Source organism: Nerophis ophidion, linkage group LG15 (assembly GCF_033978795.1).
Source record: "Nerophis ophidion isolate RoL-2023_Sa linkage group LG15, RoL_Noph_v1.0, whole genome shotgun sequence".
Classification (NCBI taxonomy): domain Eukaryota; kingdom Metazoa; phylum Chordata; class Actinopteri; order Syngnathiformes; family Syngnathidae; genus Nerophis; species Nerophis ophidion.
The window spans coordinates 24,988,083-25,007,509 of NC_084625.1; the positions used below are offsets into that span (position 1 = coordinate 24,988,083).

The 19,427-nt window shown below is 39.7% G+C and overlaps 1 protein-coding gene across 1 annotated transcript; it reads right to left on the bottom strand.

The window, feature by feature from the left end:
* Nucleotides 1-1,042: 1,042 nt before the first annotated feature.
* eef1e1 (eukaryotic translation elongation factor 1 epsilon 1) lies at nucleotides 1,043-19,387 on the bottom strand. The gene is made up of 4 exons (XM_061921912.1): nucleotides 19,229-19,387; nucleotides 16,702-16,899; nucleotides 2,046-2,141; nucleotides 1,043-1,604 (listed from the first exon to the last, which is right to left on the bottom strand). The coding sequence occupies exons 1-4, from the start codon at nucleotides 19,310-19,312 to the stop codon at nucleotides 1,461-1,463; spliced, it is 522 nt and encodes a 173-aa protein (XP_061777896.1). The 5' UTR covers nucleotides 19,313-19,387; the 3' UTR covers nucleotides 1,043-1,460.
* Between the last annotated feature and the right edge of the window lie 40 nt (nucleotides 19,388-19,427).

Here is a 19,427-nt window from a genome sequence, read left to right on the forward strand (position 1 = left end):
AAGTATGACACATAGAATGGACCTGCTATCCCTGTTTAAATAAGAAAATCACATTTCAGTAGGTCTTTAAACCAGTGTGGGTGGCACTTGGAGCAGATGGGTAAAGTGTCTTGCCAAAAGACACAACGGCAGTGACTAGGATGGCGGAAGTGGGGATTGTACCTGCAACCCTCAAGTTGCCGGCACGGCCACTCTACCAACCGAGCTATACCGCCCCTCTGACTAGGTATTGGAACTAGCACCCTGTAGTGCCTGGTTTTTCCAGTAGAAATGCCAAATGCCAGTAGAATGGTATTGATTAAGGTCCGGGCCGATAAATTTTGCTGCATTGTCCCACATCTCACATCCGATAAACCATATTATTGTCAGCATATATCGAGAGCAAATTAAGCACTAATGTAATAGTATATAACAATGCAATTAACCCTTTTTAATGCAATAAACATTTTTTTATCATTGTAATTGGAATGTCAATAACCTTTAATTATGCTAAATGAGTAAACAAACAAAATAAAAAGGACTCTCAGTCTGTTAGCAAAAATTGTACATCTTGAAGTGCAGTTTTTACTCAGTTGTAAAAACTGGGTAGTTTGTTTTGTTGCCTTGACTTTCCAACAAATTCAGCACACTGGTTAATTTGTCTGTGTTGACTGGCTTATCTTGCTTATTAGGTTTGATGCTGTAATATCAATCATCTTTTTTCTTCCTAATTTTTGTTAGCTTGCGGTGTTTCTCACCCGCATAGGTGCATCCTGCGTGTGTAAACCAGCAGCCCCAAAGACCAAGATTGTGGATTACAAGAAGATTGACTCTGTTCATTTAATTTTGAATAAATACAGATAATGACAGCGATGCAGAGTGAACCCTCTTGCACCATGTTTGAAAGCGAAAGACGATTTATCAATGCCGGCAAAATTAGCAAATTCATTTTAATTCCTTGTTTGATTTAGCGATTATCGTTGACTCAGTGACATCTATCTAGGCAAGTGTGTAGTAGAAGTGTTTTACCAGTTAAACAACACCAAAAATTAAGCAATGAGTGTTAATTTGTCAATTACATTTTTATTAAGTTAGCAGCAAATGTATCGTTTGGTCATCACACCGCATTCTCTGCGAAACAACACACACACACACACACACACACACACACACACACACACACACACACACACACACACACACACACACACACACACACACACACACACACACAAAACAAATAACACCAATAAAACTAATTTTCGCCTGCAGATTATTTTAAACAGTGACAATAGGACTGAGAGGATGTCAGCAATGGGGATTTATTATTAGGACGCAATCCTATGACACCTCTCAACATGTTTATTTGATTTATTCTGGTTAAAAAAGTTTACAATTACAATTGTGGCAAATAACTGAAAAAGATCTTAACTGGGAATCCTGATGTTAAAAATTCTCCTTAATTAATAACTTTTGGAGCCTCAGTGGTGTTTACTGGTGTAAATCCTGTTCCTAATCACGACCACAGGACGGAGGTGGTGTCGGATGCCGGCGTGGTGCTGGATGTGGTTGAACCACCGCGTTACGTTTAGGTAGTGCTCCTTTTCCTGCAGGGTCAAGTCCGCCTAGGTGTGAAAGAGAGAGAGAGAGAGAGAGAGAGCGGAAACAGTGATGTCATTTTAACCATGGACTGGCAAAGGTGAGTGTAAGCCTAATATAACTTCGGATCGGCATCGAATGAGCTGGATTTGGAAAGTACTTAAATTTGACATCCTCGCTTCCAATCATCAGTCGGGCTTAATGATGGTGAGGTCTCCTTGTGCGTGAAGTGAACATTAAAAGATTGAGCAGTTGGAACCGACGTGCCTAAGGTTAAAAGGCACGCAGAGTCCAAAATAAAAGTGACGTCTGCCTCGTAGGCATGACGACCATCCATCTCTGCTAAACTCACTGACATCAACATGTGATCTCTTTTTTGTGTCTTCAGACTAAAGTTGTGGTGGGGTTGAAGCTGTTAGAACGGTAACATTAAACACAAAAACTACTGTGTTCACAAAAATACTCACTATTAATGGGTGAATTCCATAATACATGAGCACATCTGCTAAGGTGAAATAGTTGCCGGCCATGTAAACTTTGTCTTGCAGGTAAACGTTGAGGTCCTGGAAGAAGAAAAAAAAACATGGACACATTAAATTTGTAAGACATATGTGCAAAATTGTTTCACTGTATTTAGTAGGGTTATTGTTACTTCATAAGTATTTTTGAAAATTACTTCAAAGTGAACAGCATTATTTTTTTTGCTAGTTATTCACACATTCGCACTTACAATGCTCTTACTGTTTTTGGTGGCATTTGTATGTTTTTTGGAGGGTTTTATAGTCGTAATAGAGGACTAGCTAATTTAAAAAACAAAAACAATATTATGGTGGTGCATAATATTGTTTTTTTTAAATATTGGTTTTAACATGGCTGTGCAGCACTTTGGAAACGTTTTTGTTGTTTAAATGTGCTATATAATTAAAGTGGATTGGATTGATTGGATTAAAACACACAGGAAAGAGAAAGACATCTGTGTTCTTGTCTCACATACCGTGCATACAGAAAGTATTCACAGCGCCTGTGTTTGTTCATATTTTATCAAAGCATTATTCCAAAATAAAATGGAATGCATTTAATTTTGTCCCTTAAATTCTACAGACAATACTCCAGTATGAAAATGATTTTTTTTCATTTTGCAAATTTATGAAAAATAAAAAATCAATAAATAAAAAAATCACATGTACATAAGTATTGCCAGCCTTTGCCCAACAATTTGTTGATGCACCTTTGGCAGCGATTAGCCTCAAGTCTTATTGAATATAATGTCATAAGCTTGGCACACCTATCTTCTGGCAGTTTTGCCCATTCCTCTTTGCAGCACCTCTCAAGCAACATCGGGTTGAATGGGAAGCGGTGGTTTTCATTTAAAAAAAAGAAAAAAATCCTATTGTCATTATGGGGAATATATTGTATAGAGAATTTTGAGGGCAAAAAAATAATGTATTCCATTTTGGAATAAGGCTGGAGCATAACAAAATGTGGAAAAAAATGAAGCACTGTGAATACTTTGGAGATGCACAGGATTGAGAATGATGGGCAAAATAATTGTATGCTGTAAAAAAATGTCCTATTTGAAAAAATATGGCAAAATATGTAAGAGCAGAACTTGGCTGCATTGTTATTGTAAAGTAGTCCAGTACAAACAAACAATGGTGCGCAATATTTTGTAAAATGTTCTCCAAAATCTTTGAACATGTAGAATACTGAATTGTAAAAAAAACAAAACTAATGCATTCAGATCATTTGAGAGATATCACAACTACTAACTTGCAATGTGGATGCAGAGTACAGTCAATCACATGATTTGTTCGGCTTGGTTTTTACCCAGGACTGCCTTTTGAATGCAATGCTACCATTTATCCAGCCATGGAGTGGACATATCAAATGGCCCTGGCAGGGAATCAATCCTGCTATGTCTGCACGAAAGGCAGTCGTGTGTACCATTAGACCAACAAGTCCCTTATCAGTATTAGAATTATTACATTTTTATCACACATATGTATTTATCTGGGTGAGCGTTCTCTGGGTTCTACTCTGTGGATTATTTGAGAGTATTTCTTTTGATAAAAAAATGTACTGATCATGTATTCTGAGAGCTAAAAAGAACAGTGCGTGACAGCAGGTTCATTAACCTATATATCTATACGGCTGCGTGCAGTGGATACTCGTTGGCGTGTGAGCTATGGGATGTATATCCTGAGGGGTTACGGCGTCCCAAGCACTGACAGGCGACTTAGCACAGATGTCACACTAAACAGGCTGTTTGTTTACTCCGCTGCCAAATGACTCCAACTCTCGCTTTGCATATCTAATCAACTAAACTTAGGCGGCGTCATGTGCGCTTCTGAGGCCAAAGTCGTGCACGGAAGTGCTGGTCCCGAGGGAGCGGGAGGGCACGGGGGGTATCTTTAGCACTTGCAAAGGGGAGCTCTCCATGCACACGGAGCGTCTTGGGGGCAAATGGAGTTATTGTGCGGCAAGAGTGGTTGATGCCAAACAAGGCATGAAGACTGCAGACTTCCACCATCAGATTCTTGCTGTTTTTTTTTTTCTTGGTAGCCTACAGCCATGCAGCTAAAGCCCAGTCGAGCATCTGAGGAGAGGCGGTGCTGACGCCCCTCTCGCCCAGCACTAAGGTCACATACAGGTTGAAGAAGTAAAATGTTTATCACTGAACACTGAATAAAATGGATCAAGAGAAAGTTTTTCTAAGTAGAATAATGACTTTTTATATCCATCTTGGATAGGGAGTTTGCATAAGTAGCTTCCATTTTATTAATCCATAGCTGTTGTGACATTCACTACTGCAAGGTGTTAATACACATCTCCAACCACAAGAGTGGACTCTCCCAATTAAAACACCTTCACAGGCTGTCTTGTGCATTTTGGCCATCAGAAGCCTGAAAAAGTAGCCGCAGCTAACTTGGTCACGCATCAAAACGCCTCTGTTCATTGTTGGTGTGATACATAAGCTGTATGATGATATGTCAATCATCTTTAAAATCAGAACACACTTTACCTGACCTGCCTTAAGTTTGGCTAGTGTGTGTGCACTGATCCAGTACGGCACACCTCGCATTCTGGAAATAGTATTTTAGAATACGTGGGCCAGGGGACGGCACATTTCTATGCACCTAGACGCGCGCACTACATTGACAAATATATACAGTATATACTTCAGGCATGTAAACACCCTTTAAAAAAAAAAAGAGTAACACTGAGGAAAAAAAGGAAAATGTCTATTGGGAGGAAGTGCTGCATTTCAAATTTTAAAAATGAAGACTAAAATTCCAAGAAATTGGGGGCATTTATACACTATATTTTACCGTTAGAATTATTCTTATAGACCAACCTCTTTGGCTGTCTTCTTGACACTTTCATGTCCCATGTTCTGTACCAAAAAACTAATTTACTAACATTATAACTGCGAAAACTTTTCCCATGTGTCAACTGTATCTTATAGCCACGCCACCTTGAGTAATATACTTCTGGTGTTGTGACCTCTGTTTACATCTGTCACATCAACAATATACCTTCTCGCCGCCTACTAATAGATGCTCTGGTCAGTTGATGTCAGGTGAAGATCCGCCCATGGCGTTTGTTTACATTGTGACGCCGGTAAGCTACGGTGTGTAATGAAGCATGTTTAGCTATTCTTCGTCCTGCAGGGATGATATTTTATTTGTCGCCATGGAGTCGAGGATTAGTGATTTAGAAGTAGCTAAAACAATGCAGACTGCGGCTTGACGTTAGCTACTACCTAGCTAGCCAGGTCTTAAAGCAACTCTTCCTGAGGACGTTTCAGTGTTATAACTTCCCCTTTATCGTTAGTTTTTAAGCCAAAATGCGTCCGTTCTCCATTTTCTGTCTACACACCTTGTCCGCCTGTAAGTACTCTGTGATTGCGCGTTGCCGAACATGCTCCCATGCTCCTAAATGTAGCAATGTCATTGTGAGGATGCCCGTCATGCCTGTTAATAAAAAAGGGACGGGGGTAGCACGAACCGCTACTTTTTAGAGGCAGTGTGATACCGAGTAAGATTGGCTGGCCAGATTTGGTCAGTGCCAAAAAAAGCACCATATCCCTTAACCATCCCTACCACCAGCATTTTTTATTTTTCAGTATGCGGTCGAATGGAAAAGTTTGGACACCACTTGTATATACTTGAATATGAAGTAAAAAAAAAAAAAAAAAAAAAAAAAAAAATTTCTAAAGAACACAAAACGTGTATTTAGTGTCAGACACACTGAAATCAAAACAAGTTTTATTGAATCCACACTAGGTCTGGTATTAGGAGTTACACTGGTATATTTTAGAAATAGATATGTTTTTAACACAATACTGCCAAACCGATAGTTACTCTTGTCATTTACTGCACTTCATTGAATTTCTTCTGACATTCAGAGCACTGGGTAGAAATCAACAACTGAACACCCGCCGCAGGCCTTTGCATCACTTTGTTTGAATTTTATGGAAGCATTCATACATGCAAGATTCTTTAAACAGTCGGATTCCCCTAGTTCGTACTAGATCAGAACGTTAGCTACACTCAAGAGCTAACGTGGCACGCTATTTTTGATATGGTTTTATGTCAACAAGACAGCATCAGAAGCACAGTATGTTCAATGCAGGAAATATATGTTTACTTATGAAAGCAACAACCAGCACCACAATAAAATTAACTTGGTATCAAATAGAAGGAGGCAACATTACGCAGTGACAGCAATGCTCCAGGGTGCCATGGGAAAATGTACAACAAATCAATTATTGAAGTGAAAAGCTTTCAATCCAAATAATACCCCATTTGTGGACAATAACATTTCAGGGTTTCCCGGAGTGCTTTGTTGTTAAGGCGGCCGCCTAAACAACAGAGGGCCACCTCCTAAACTAACCTCTTCACAAGCTGCTACGCTTCGTTTTGCCTCTGCCTCTGCAGCACGTCTCTGCAGCACCCAGCATTGTCCCAAGTACAGAACCATCTGATCGGTTACACGCAGAGCGGTAACAGCCAATCAGCAGTGTGTATTCAGAGCGCATGGAGTCAGTGCTTCTGCGGTGGGGTGAGCAGATAGGTGTTTAGTAGGTAAGCATAAGGCAGCAAACTCTCCCCAAAGTATAATAAACACCTCCCAGTCCCCTACAACTCAACTACTAGTAACATCACTATGAGCCCGTTGACGTTCTAGAAACATAAGCGGCAGCTCAGCTCGCTCACAGTCCTTGAGGTGTAGGCTAATTAGTGTGACGTTAGCTCATTGTGCGGTGCGTGTGTGCGTGCGTCTGTCTGAGAGAAAGACTGGCATTATTGACCTACAGTTAACAACTAAGTTATTTCACTTGACCTTTTTCTGTGTTGAAGCAGCAAAAAACGACATTATGTTAAATGAAGAGTTTCCTGAAGCTGTCTCTGATAGTTGATATAATAATGTAACTGCATCATAAATCCTACATGAACTCCATGGTGTTCAGGGATGAATAGTCTCTCCTATAGCTACTGTACTATTTTTTTCCACTATAGTTACATTAATCATTAGTAATGTAGCAGCCTAGTTTTGAATAGCAGGGCCACTGCTATCACATGTTGATACAAATATAACATTTACATAATAAAAATCAACTACAGGCTTCCCAAATGCTGTAATAAATTAAGTATGATGAGTTGAGCATATGTCAGCCTGTGGCCCCACTTTTAACAGTTTTTTTCAAAAGCTTACTTAAATCAAGTCATTAATTTGACTCATTAAGTCATTATTTTGACTTAGTAAATTAGTAAGTTAAAATATTGACTTACTAAGTCATAATAATGACATACTTAGTATATCAGGTAATTTGGGCTGTTTTGTGTATTGTTTTTACTTTACGGAAAAAATATTGAGATATGTATAGTATATCGGCATTCAGCATATGGAGCGGAAAACACAACCAAAAATTGATGAAGTCGGCCTACGTCACCACAGTCTGTAGTCTATTGCCACCCCCCTGACTGGGGTGGCAGCGATGAGCTATAGCCGTGATGGCGACAGGCCGAGTTACGCTGTTCCTTACACCCCATGGATAGACACCACCTTAACTAACAAATTCCCTGGGTGAAACACTGCATTTACAGCCCTCTAAGCACATTCAATCTCTTTATTAACAAGAGGTACAATCACTCAATCAATCAATGTTTATTTATATAGCCCTAAATCACAAGTGTCTCAAAGGGCTGCACAAGCCACAACGACATCCTCAGTTCAGATCCTACATCAGGGCAAGGAAAAACTCAACCCAATGCGACAATGAGAAACCTTTGAGAGGACCGTAGATGTATGGACCCCACCCCACCAGGGGAACCGGTGCAATGGACGTCAAGTGGATCTAGCATAATGCTGTGAGAGTCTAGTCCATAGTGGATCTAACATAATAGTGAGAACATTAAACAGACCAGCTATCTGAGTTGACAAACTGCAGCTGCTAACTGCTAAAAGTAACAAACATGACCTTTTAAAGGCACACAATCTGAAACTTTTCTCAAGTGCATATGACAAATAGGATTTTTTTTTTAATTTTTTTAAGTAACGCTTTAATGACTTGCTGTAGTAATTATTTCTATTTGTTAAAGGGTAATTCCATTAGCAATTACATTACTTTTTTGGTTATGAGTAACCATAATTAATTACTTTTTAAAAGTAATTTTCAGAATACTGGTAGTAACACTCATGTGGTGGAGAGTTTAAACTAAACACTTTGCATGTTTTTTTTGCCACTTGGCCTAAAAATACCGGGATATCAGTTTTGGTCCATATGGCCCAGCCCTAATCCAGACTGTCTGTTAGACCAGTGGTGCCCAACCTTTTTGTAGCTGCGGACCGGTCAACGTTTGATCATTTGTTTTGCGGCCCGGCGGGTGATATGTATTTTTTTTATTTTATTTTTTCGTCATGAAAAAGGGAGGTTTTTTGGGTTGGTGCAATAATTGTAAGTGTATATTGTGTTTTTTATGTTGATTTAATAAAAAAATAAAAAAAATAAAAAAATTATTCTGCGGCCCGGTGGTTGGGGACAACTGTGTTAGACGACAATTTAATTCAGCATAGAAACTTCTAAGCAACGTTCAGACTATATCTGTCAAATGTGGTATGCACTCTGTGTGCTCATGTTGCTGAATTAATAACCCCCAAAGAGACATTTAGTAATCAGAAAGAATGCATTTTCGGGTTCTCATAACTGGGAAAATAAAAACATTCACTTTATGAAACAAAGTAATTGATTAAGTTGTGCTCAGGGTCAGCACGTTACACTTTCACATAAATGACAGATTGTGTGAAAAGCTATGAGGTTCCTGTCTGCATCCTGGGGTGAAAAGGTTTTTTAAAAAAGTGGCAGACTTGACAGTTTGTGTCTTTGGGTCATTTAATGGAAGATGACTGGTGTTTGAAAGAAGGGTGTTATGGCCACAGCAGGACAGGGTGGAGGGAGGTTGGAGGGTGCACTGGGCACCAGAGCTGAGCCGCTCAGGGCGACTTCCGTCTGTAAGTGGCACCATTAAAATATTTAAGAGGCCTGTCCAGATAACATGCTGCCGCCCAGCGTGACTCCTCCGACACGCAACAACAGTGTGTGTGACTTTTGGACGAGGCTACACACACACATACAGATACACACACACACACACACACACCCTCCATGCTGACAGGACAGTGCCAAGAGGCGCAGAATGTCCAACAGACCCACGGCTGGCGATCCATTTCACGCTGACTGGCGTCGAGCACATAAAGGCGTTTTACTCTGTCATGAGGGGCCATGTCACAGAAAGGCCATGTATCACTGTGTATTCCTGTTGCATGTGCCTTTAACCACACACACACACACTCGCACACACAACATGCCCCTACTTTGACAAGCAAGCGCTTCTCAAAGGATGAAGACTATGAAGGCTTTTTCAGCAGAAAGTTAATTGGTTTAATTTTCGCCAAACTTATTGCAAAAAAAGAACAACCTTGACAACTTATATGACAAGGTTACACATTTTAAGTCTTATCAAGTGTCAATTAGTGTTGTAAGATCTTGACAAAAATGCATATCCCGACATAAGCAATTTTATATAATATATGACGATTAGAAGTGTTAAAAATTGTATTATTTTCCGTTTTATTACGATTACAATGTGGACGATTCTTTAACCAATGGAAAAATGCCCAAATATCGGGTCATCATGTATGTTAAACAAAACAGAAGGTTTCAATATGCGGCGCTAATGTTCTCCAAAATTGAATTCTAAGTTTAGATCTAACTAACCAGTGGAGAACTATTAGCTAACATTCTTTTAACGTTATGGGGTGCTAACTGCGTTGGTAAGCTCGCTTGAATGTGGAGTAGTGAAACAAGAAATAAAAAAAAAAGCTTTGTACACTTCTTCAACAGAAGGTAAACAGGAGCTGTGTTGCAGCTAAGACCAGCTAAGAAGAGTAAATTAGCAAGTAAATTAATATGTCAAGACAGAACGTCATATCTTTTCAGTTTGGCCGGCAACACTTTCAGTCATAGATATGGTAAATGGTTGTACTTGTATAGCGCTTTTCTACCCCTTTTTAAGGAGCCCAAAGCGCTTTGAGAGTATTTCCACAGTCACCCATTCACACACTGATGGCGGGTGAAGTGTCTTGCCCAAGGACACAACGGACGTGACTAGGATGGTAGAAGGTGGGGATTGAACCAGTAACCCTAACATTGCTGGCACGGGCACTCTCCCAACTTCGCCACGCCGTCCCCATAGATACTGTATGATTGGGTTGATAGACAACAGGAGCTGCAAGTTTATGGTGACTGGGGCTAAAGTGCATTCTGTGGTTTATGAAAGGCACAACAATTAAATCAAAGATGCCTGCTCGCCAACAAGGAACATTTATTTATTTGATAACTTAGTAGGTTACTAGGCTGTTTTGAATTGTAATATACTTGACAGTATAAGTTGACTCAACTTAACTCAGTCAAAACAACAAGATTTGGGTCAATAATTTGTTTTTTTGCAGCTGGATAGACTCCAGCCCCCTGCAAAATCAAGAGGTACAAGGGACTTTTACATGTTCAAATATGCATGTATATTTATATTTATATGTTCAAATTAGGTTAACTTCCAGTGACAAAGAAAGAAAGGTGCTGGAAAAAACAATTTAGGAATAAATTATTTATGGTAGTCAACGAATGGTATGCATTACCTAATATTGTACAACCTGTCATAAAGATATGATTGCCTCAGGAGGTTTTCTATGTGTTGGTACATGTTGAGCGAAACCATATGGCTATATGGCTGAAAACGGTATCACAATATTAGTGTTTTATATCGGTCGATAGTTAATTATTGAAACTTTTTCCGATCTATTGAAAATAAGGACCTTGAAAAAAGTATATTAAATTTAAAAAAATTCATCTGAAATGTAACCTTTCTCGGATTTATAATACCCTTAACTATCAGGACAGAAAGAAAAGGAAAAGTCAAAACAACCATGGAAAATAGTGTTAACAAAATTGTAAAATCACACTGAACACTAACCAATAACCTCTTAAAATTAGAGGCCTACTGAAACCCACTACTACCGACCACGCGTTCTGATAGTTTATACATCAATGATGAAATCTTAACATTGCAACACATGCCAATACGGCCTTTTTAGTTTACTAAATTGCAATTTAAAATTTCCCACTAAGTGTCGTGTTGAAAACGTTGCGGTATGATGACACGTGCGTTTGACGTCTTGGGTTGTACCAGACATTATTTTCCAGCCCGATCCAAGCTATAAGTACTCTGCTTTAATCGCATAATTACACAGTATTCTGGACATCTGTGTTGCTGAATCTTTTGCAATTTGTTCAATTAATAATGGCGAAGTCAAAGTAGAAAGATGGAGGTGGGAAGCTTTAGCCACACAAACACGGCCGGTGTTTGCTTGTTTAAAATTCCCGGAGGTAAAGCTTTACTATGGATCAGAGCGGTCAAGCGAACATGGATCCTGACTACATGTCTGCCGGCAGTTTTTGGTGAGAAAATTGTGGTATAAATTCGCTTCTTACCGGAGATCAGCGGAGCTTGCGCCGTCCATGCAGCTGCGTGGCTTCCCTCAGAGACTCTGGCATCAAGACACCCGTGGCCACACCCCTCCGACTTCAGGTACTATTTAATCTCACTAAAACACTAGCAACACAATAGCAGATAAGGGATTTTCCAGAATTATCCTAGTAAATGTGTCTAAAAACATCTGAATCGCTCTCACTTGCCCTCGCCTGTTTTTTTTTCTAGTCCTTCACTATCAATATCCTCATAAACAAATTTTTCATCCTCGCCCAAATTAATGGGGAAATTGTTGCTTTCTCGGTACGAATTACAATTACTGCTGCTGGCTCACCTTGTAAACAATGTGAGGATGTGAGGAGCCCTACAACCAGTGACGTCACGCGCACATCGTCTGCGACTTCCGGTAAAGGCAAGGCTTTTTATTAGCGACCAAAAGTTGCGAACTTTATCGTCGATGTTCTGTACTAAATCCTTTCAACAAAAATATGGCAATATCGCGAAATGATCAAATATGACAAATACAATGGACATGCTATCCCCGTTTCAATAAGAAAATCTCATTTCAGTAGGCCTTTAAGGTACAGAAGTGAAGAATATGTATGAAATGCTTAAACTATAACAAAATAGTGAAACATTTGAAAATGTACACAGAGAAACCTGAGAAAAACTATTTTTTGCAGGTTTAGTGCTGGCTGTGCTGCAGGATGAACGCAGCTAAGGTGGTGTGGTATTATTGAATACGACCAACTTATTCTGACTATGATCTGTTAAAAATCCCTTAAACTGCCTGTTTTATTGGCAATTGTGTCGCTTTCTACAGCACTCATTTTTATTTTCTCTTCTCAATCCATGCAAAGAATCAACCGCAAGACAAGATGACGCAAAAACAATTGATAGTTTTATAAGTTACCTGATTGGCTGTTAGCGTGTCACCCCCACTGATCTGTGATCCCTTCCTGATTTGCTCAGTTACCGAGTGCCTTTGTTCATACAACCAACCTTATGTACCTTAAGTACCATTCAAGTCAGAATTTTAACTGGAATGTCCCTCGAGGTTGGATTTCCAACTTGGAAGGTCAGAGCTTTTTTCACCCCGAATTGGTTTCAAAGATGGCTGCTCTGGATGTAAACAATGAAATCATCTTCTAAAATATCTGTAATTAGCACGTCTGATTTATTTTTGTCGCACTAAATTAGCCATTTACGATGTATTGTTGAAAGCTTATATATGGTAACGTTCATGTAGCGTAACTACATTTATTTCATTTAATTTAAACGTTCTACACTGCTCGTAATGGCATCTGTTTTGGTGGGATTGAGACAACGTTCAAAACAGATGAATGTTCTTGTGCTGGCAGGCAACCCCTTTAAACATGTTCGTGTAAAAAAAAGATATTGTAACTAAAATGACTTAAGTTTAGTGAAGGACCACGGACGTCTGGAACCTGGCTGCTCATAATCGGTCTTCATCAATCAAAAAACAATGCCCGGCAACCGGATATGTGCATGCAGATAAAGATTGCTCGTATATATGTGCATCAAGGGTGATGGGTCGAATGCAGAGAATAATTTTGCCACACCTAGTGTGTGTGACAATCATTGGTACTTTGACTTTTTAACTTAATGCTGCAGGGGCAGGGGGAAGACGGCGTCGCCTACGCAAGTGTTGTGATGCGAAAGTTTACACCATGCTTTATATTGCCCGCCACTACAATATGAAGTATAATCGATAAACATTGAATATTAAGAGTATGTGAACCATTCCTACCTTGTTTACTTCCCTGACCTCTAAAAAAGTTTTGTCATCCATCAGAAATATCTATCTATCTATCCATCCATTTTCTTTTGCTATCACTCAAGCAACTAAAATGCGTCAAACATGTCCAAATGTGGAGTGTTTTGCATGTATTACCCATTAGGTCTACTAAATGGATTAAACTGGTCTATATTTTAATTGTGTGGTACTAGTAGATATTTTTCATAATGTCCACATAGCTCAATGGGCAAATTGTGTGTTTTTGTATCACAGTTTGTAAAGTTCTATCTTGGTTTTGGAAGAATTAGACCATGAGTTTGAATTGGCTGTCCAATCAGTAGCTATATGAGTCTGTGCATCACCTATTTAAGTGAAGTGGTCACGTGGTCAGAACTAATTGCTGTGGACCATACTGATCAGAGGACATTCTAATGTATTAATCCATGTTTTAAACGTAAATTTGGGAAAATCCTGTGGCCTATTTTGAAGATTGAGCCCGAGTGGTACATGTACCACAGTTAAAAAAACAAAAGAAAACACTGCTTCAAATCCTTTCACATCTAAGGGGGGTGGCCTGTAAGATTTTAGGGGTGGCACGTATCACCCCCTAAACACACCAATGCTTCATTTACCATGTTTGAAGGTTGCAGAAAGAGTGCATATTTCCCCATGAATTGTATGTATTCAGACAAGGCAAGTGCAAAAACAGCTTTCGTGGCTGTGGCCAACTTGATTTCCGACCTTGTAACTGGAACGCTCACAACTCGGCTCCGACGCCATTCCCAGCTCCGACTTCCAACATTTTATTAAACACATTTTTTATTGATATTGATTTACTGCCCTGCCCTATTTTACGTTACAATGTTCTTGTATTAAGACCGTCAACATTGATCATTGTATTACGACTTAAAATAGATTAATCAGGCCCTAGGCAGGGTTTGTACACCTTTTCCATGGTCAAATTCAAGCACTTTTTAAGGACTATCAAGATCAATTTTCCAGTTTTTCCAGTAACCTTCAAAAGGCGAAAACCAGTGTGAAGCAATCCACAGCCTCGTTGTTAGAGGTCACCAAATGCTGTCTGTAGGACAAATACGGAAAATCTGCTAAAACATACGCCTAACATTGAACCAGCAGTTATTGTTAACTGAATGGGGCATAGAAAATTAAGCAGTGTTTCTGTAAACAATTCAATGTCATTGGTGTTTGCAAACGTGTCTCCATTTGTGTTGTTTTTCAAATTTCTTGTTCTTTTTCCTATTTACAGCACTCAATGACATCGAACAGCATGGATTGATTCACACCGTATTTGTGCTTGTAAACTGCATAATGTGATATAAATACACGCACCCTCAAAATGTAAATTTAACTATTTTATGAAAACTGTTCCACATTAATATAAGGATAATAAATCAACGGAAAATATGTTGTTTTTTTCACAACACCTCAGTCACCTTTCATTGAGCGTATCTAACCCTTTAACTGTGGCTATGATAACAAATTAACAAAAAGACAAAAGTTAACTTCTATTGCTTTCACTGAGGTAGCCAGACAAGTTAAGTAGACAACGAATATAATAGAGCAAGAAATCCATACAACCACATTGTGTAAAAACTACAAAATTATTCATATTACCTCAGCTCTAAGGTGTGAAAAATATTACAAATTAGGGCTGGGCGATACATCGATATACTCGATATATCGCGGGTTTGTGTTTGTGCGATATAGAAAATGACTATATCGTGATATTCCAGTATACGTTCTCACGCAGTTGCTTTTAGCTGCTGGCATTACAATACATGCTCTTCTCACTCTTTGTTCTCTCTCCTTTTCACAGAGACATAAAACAAGCGCACCTTCATACATACGTCGGATACGTATACGCCCTCGCGGAGCAGAGAGGCACCGGGATGGGTAACGTTAGCTGTGGTGCGAGTGGTAATACGAGAGAAAGAAAGTGTGAATCTGGTAACAAATGAAGGAAGAATTAATTCCTAAGAAAAACAGCAGGGGGTCCATCGTCTGACGGTGGTTTGGCTTCAAATGGGAATATGTCGATTAGCATTACCGCTAATATGTAGCATCATTTGAAAGGTTACTTGCTAAAGAATGTAGAGTGCATACTCCGCATGTCAACATCTCTGTTCAGTGCCACACCAACATAACGCCGAGGCAACCATTTCCAGATCAACACCGTATGAAAAAAATAGTCAATAACAGAAGGAGATAACGTCCAAAGGAACCTACCACATAGCAAAGGACATACACTATTTGATTTCCTATTATGCAGCTCATTTTTATATGACAGTTATTGAAATATCTTGTTTGACATCATGCACAAAAGTGCACTTTATTTGTTTTAAACTATTGTAGTGGCGTTTTGTACAAAAAGTGTACTTTAATTCAGTGTTGTTTTGATGTCATCTTCGTGACATCATGCACACAAGTGCACTCAGAGCTTGTTTTAAAATGTCTCTGACAATCCTGCCCTTTCTGTTTTGAAATGACATGAATGTGTGTGCCACTGCTTAATAACTGTTTAATAAATACAGTTTTGGTCAATTGACTTAGTTGTGATTTCCCTCTCTGCATGAAATTTTAAAATGAGAATATATTAATGCAGTAAGAACAAGAATGTTTAATGTAGACACATAGAATCATCATACTGCTGTGATTATATGAATCAAGTGCTCATTCAAGGCTAAGGCAAAAATATCGAGATATATATCGTGGCATGGCCTAAAACTATCGAGGTATTAAAAAAAGCCCATATTGCCCAGCCCTATTACAAATTATACATTACATGACCTATACAATACAAACAAGTCCAATAATGGACTAATAATTTCCATCCCAATGTTTATTAAAACGTCAACCTCCTCCTGGCATAATGGACCGATGCACCACTGTCCTCGGCTCTTGAATGACAACAACCTAATGTAAGGGCTCGTGCAAAGCCAACAGATCAAGTGTGTAACTTTGATTTTTAAGGAAACATATTTAATTTTTTTCAATTTTTCTAATTATCCTATTGAGTCGGACTGCCGAGAAATATGATGAACATTTCCAAGCATTTACAAGCACTTCACCCAAAATTCAAGCATTTTTCAAACTTTGAAAAGACAACATTCAAATCCAAGCATTTTCAAGGTTTTTAAGCACCTGTATGAACACTGCCTAGGTTCTATTATAATTAATATCGTTAACGCAGGAGGATGCAATGTGTCACGATAGATTTTGGGCCATATCGTGCGTCTATGTGGAGTTTTGAATACATCATCATGCCATATGTCCACTTATTTACAGCCCTACCTTCAATACGGTTCTGATGTCGTCCTTGCTACAGCCATCCAGCTTGCTCACTCTGTACTCCAGCCACTGATGCACGATAGCTCGGTCCTCTGCAGAGACACCGAGCAGCTCAGGGCGCTTGGCCGTTTTTACCAGGTGGCATGCGATGGTCACCAGTCCCACCAGGGGGGCGCCATTATTATTCTGTAGCACGGGAACCTAAGGGGAGGCAGGTTGGTGTTAACTGTTTCAATTATTAACTAGAAAATTCCCGCGGAAATGTTGATGGGTCTGCTATCTGTGCTGTGGACCTCTGGCCGGATTCGCCCTACTTATTACCTGGTGCCGAGAGTCTAAATCGGCCTAGATATAGCCTAAATCAGTAGCATGTTTACATTAAAAGGCCAACACATAGCATGTGTGCTAACGATAGCATGATAACAGTCAGCATGTTTCAAATACCAAGTTGTACAACTCAAATGTGTTTGGCTGCGGAAATAGAAAAAAAAAGTTACCAAGCCCAAGTTAGCTTGCTAGCATGCTAACAGTCAACAATTGTCACATACAAAGTTGTAAGACTCTGGGCTAAACGGTAGCAAAAGTAGCTCAAAAAGTTAATATGCTAATAATTGGCTTGTATCACATACCAAGTTATATGACTGGAAGCTATATGGCTGCGGATTTAGAGAGTGTAACATTTGAAAAAAGTTAACACTGTATTGTTGCCGTGCTAAAATGCTAACATTAGCAGACTAACAGTTAACAAGTTTCACATACCAAGTTATATGACTCTAAGGCAGGGGTCGGCAACGTTTACCACTCAGAGAGCCATTTTGACCCGTTTCACAAAATAAAGAAAATAATGGGTGCCACAAGACTCTTGAAATTTATAATGAAATAACACTGTATACAGAGTTTTTATTTGCTTAGTGCTATGTATAAACCAGGGGTCTCAGACACGCGGCCCACAATTAAATATGAAGATTTGATGTTAGTGCGGCCAGTGAGTTTCATATGAACGCCCCTTATTAGCATCACGCATACAATTTGTCCTGATTTGTCCAGGAGTCTCGCGGGTTACAGAGTGACTATTCCCTCGGACGCCTGCTGAGTAATACCCAATCAACAGAAATAAAGACGCGCGACGATGGGACCGTCTTTTGTGCCCTCCACAAATTGTACAAACAGCTTATCAGTCAGGTCACGTGTTGTATGTGGCTTCTGCAGACGCATATTTGCAATCGCAAGGCATTCTTGTTCTACAGCCATACTGGCCACAATGAGGGTGCCAGTTTAAACAACTTTAACACTGTTACAAATATGCGCCACACTGGTGAACCCACACCAAGCAAGAATGACAAACACATTTAGGGAAAACATCAGCACTGTAACACAACATAACAAATACCCAGAATCCCATTCAACCCTGACTCTTCCAGGCTACATTATACACCCCGCTACCACCAACCCCCCCCCCCCCGCGTCGGTTGAGGTGGGCGGGGTGGGGTGTATGATGTAGCCTGGAATAGTCAGGGTTGCATGGGATTCTGGGTATTTTTTATGTTGTGTTTAAGTTGTGTTACAGTACGGATGTTTTCCCAAAATGTGTTTGTCATTCTTGTTTGGTGTGGGATCACAGTGTGGCGCATACTAGTAAGAGTGTTAAAGTTGTTTGTATCACAACCCTCAGTGTAACCTGTATGGCTGTTGAACAAGTAAGCCTTGCAATCACTTGAGGATTGTAATAGGGATTTCAAACAATACGTGACCGGCCGACACGCACATGCTGTTGTGTAACAACGGGCACAATTGCATGTATTAAAATATGTTATGAGTGTTGCTATCACGGCCCGCCTTCAATGTTGCTGTCCGAGTGAAAATCGTAGTATGCATACCTCAGACAATTTTAGGGAAAGGCACTAAGGTCAGAAATCTCCCGGTAAATTCGGCAAGTTAACAGCTGAGCCACACCAGAGTGATCAAAGAGTCGCATGCGGCTCCGGAGCCGCGGGTTGCCGAACCCCTAGTATATGGCTGGAAAAAATAGTAAATTTAGCAAAATAATTGTTAGCACGTCAATGTTAGCATACTAACAGTTTACTCTGTAGTAGAGGGTTGCAAAACTAGCTCAAAAAGTTAGGGTGCTACTTATAGCATGCTAGCAGTTAGCATGTGTCAAATACCAAGTTATATGACTGGCTGGTGTATGGCTGTAAAGAAAAACAAAACAAAGGTAGCATGTTCATACTAGTATGCAAGCTAGGATGAGCATATTCCTTACTACAGACAATCAGTGGATGTTTAACAGTGTCAGCCCACTCCCACGAGCAAGTGGACAAGCCCAAACGTTTTAAATGATGCTCATAAACACAAGCCACGCAGCTGAATCGTTATTCATGCTGCATGAATGAACATGTCCAGTGAGCTACTACACACATTGCTATCTTATTATTAGCATTAGCTTCCATAGCTACGATGCCCTTACCGCTGCATACAAACTTTACTAAAAACAAATTTAAACCCTCACACTCCCGAATGGTTTTGTCACCTTTCTCTCCCCCCGGGTGCTGTACTTATTGAGCCTTTTCAGTCCTAAATATTTCTCAAGCGACGATAGCTCCCGTAGCGCCATGTTTCTGCTGGAAGGAAGGAAGGGCGGAAGACTGCGTCTCCGGCGGGACAGCTGATTGTCTGTTGGGTTATTAGTTCCGCCCAATAGTGTTTGAATGACAGCTAAGTTGACCAGT

What these genes read in the sequence shown, in the direction of transcription:
- eef1e1 (XM_061921912.1), bottom strand. Translation starts at nt 19,312, where the DNA reads ATGGCGCTACGGGAGCTATCGTCGCTTGAGAAATATTTAGGACTGAAA. An exon ending in GCACCCGGGGGGAGAGAAAG is followed by an intron (nt 16,900 to 19,228) that starts GTGACAAAACCA and finishes GCCTCCCCTTAG; the next exon opens with GTTCCCGTGCTACAGAATAA. An exon ending in ACATCAGAACCGTATTGAAG is followed by an intron (nt 2,142 to 16,701) that starts GTAGGGCTGTAA and finishes TTCTTCTTCCAG; the next exon opens with GACCTCAACGTTTACCTGCA.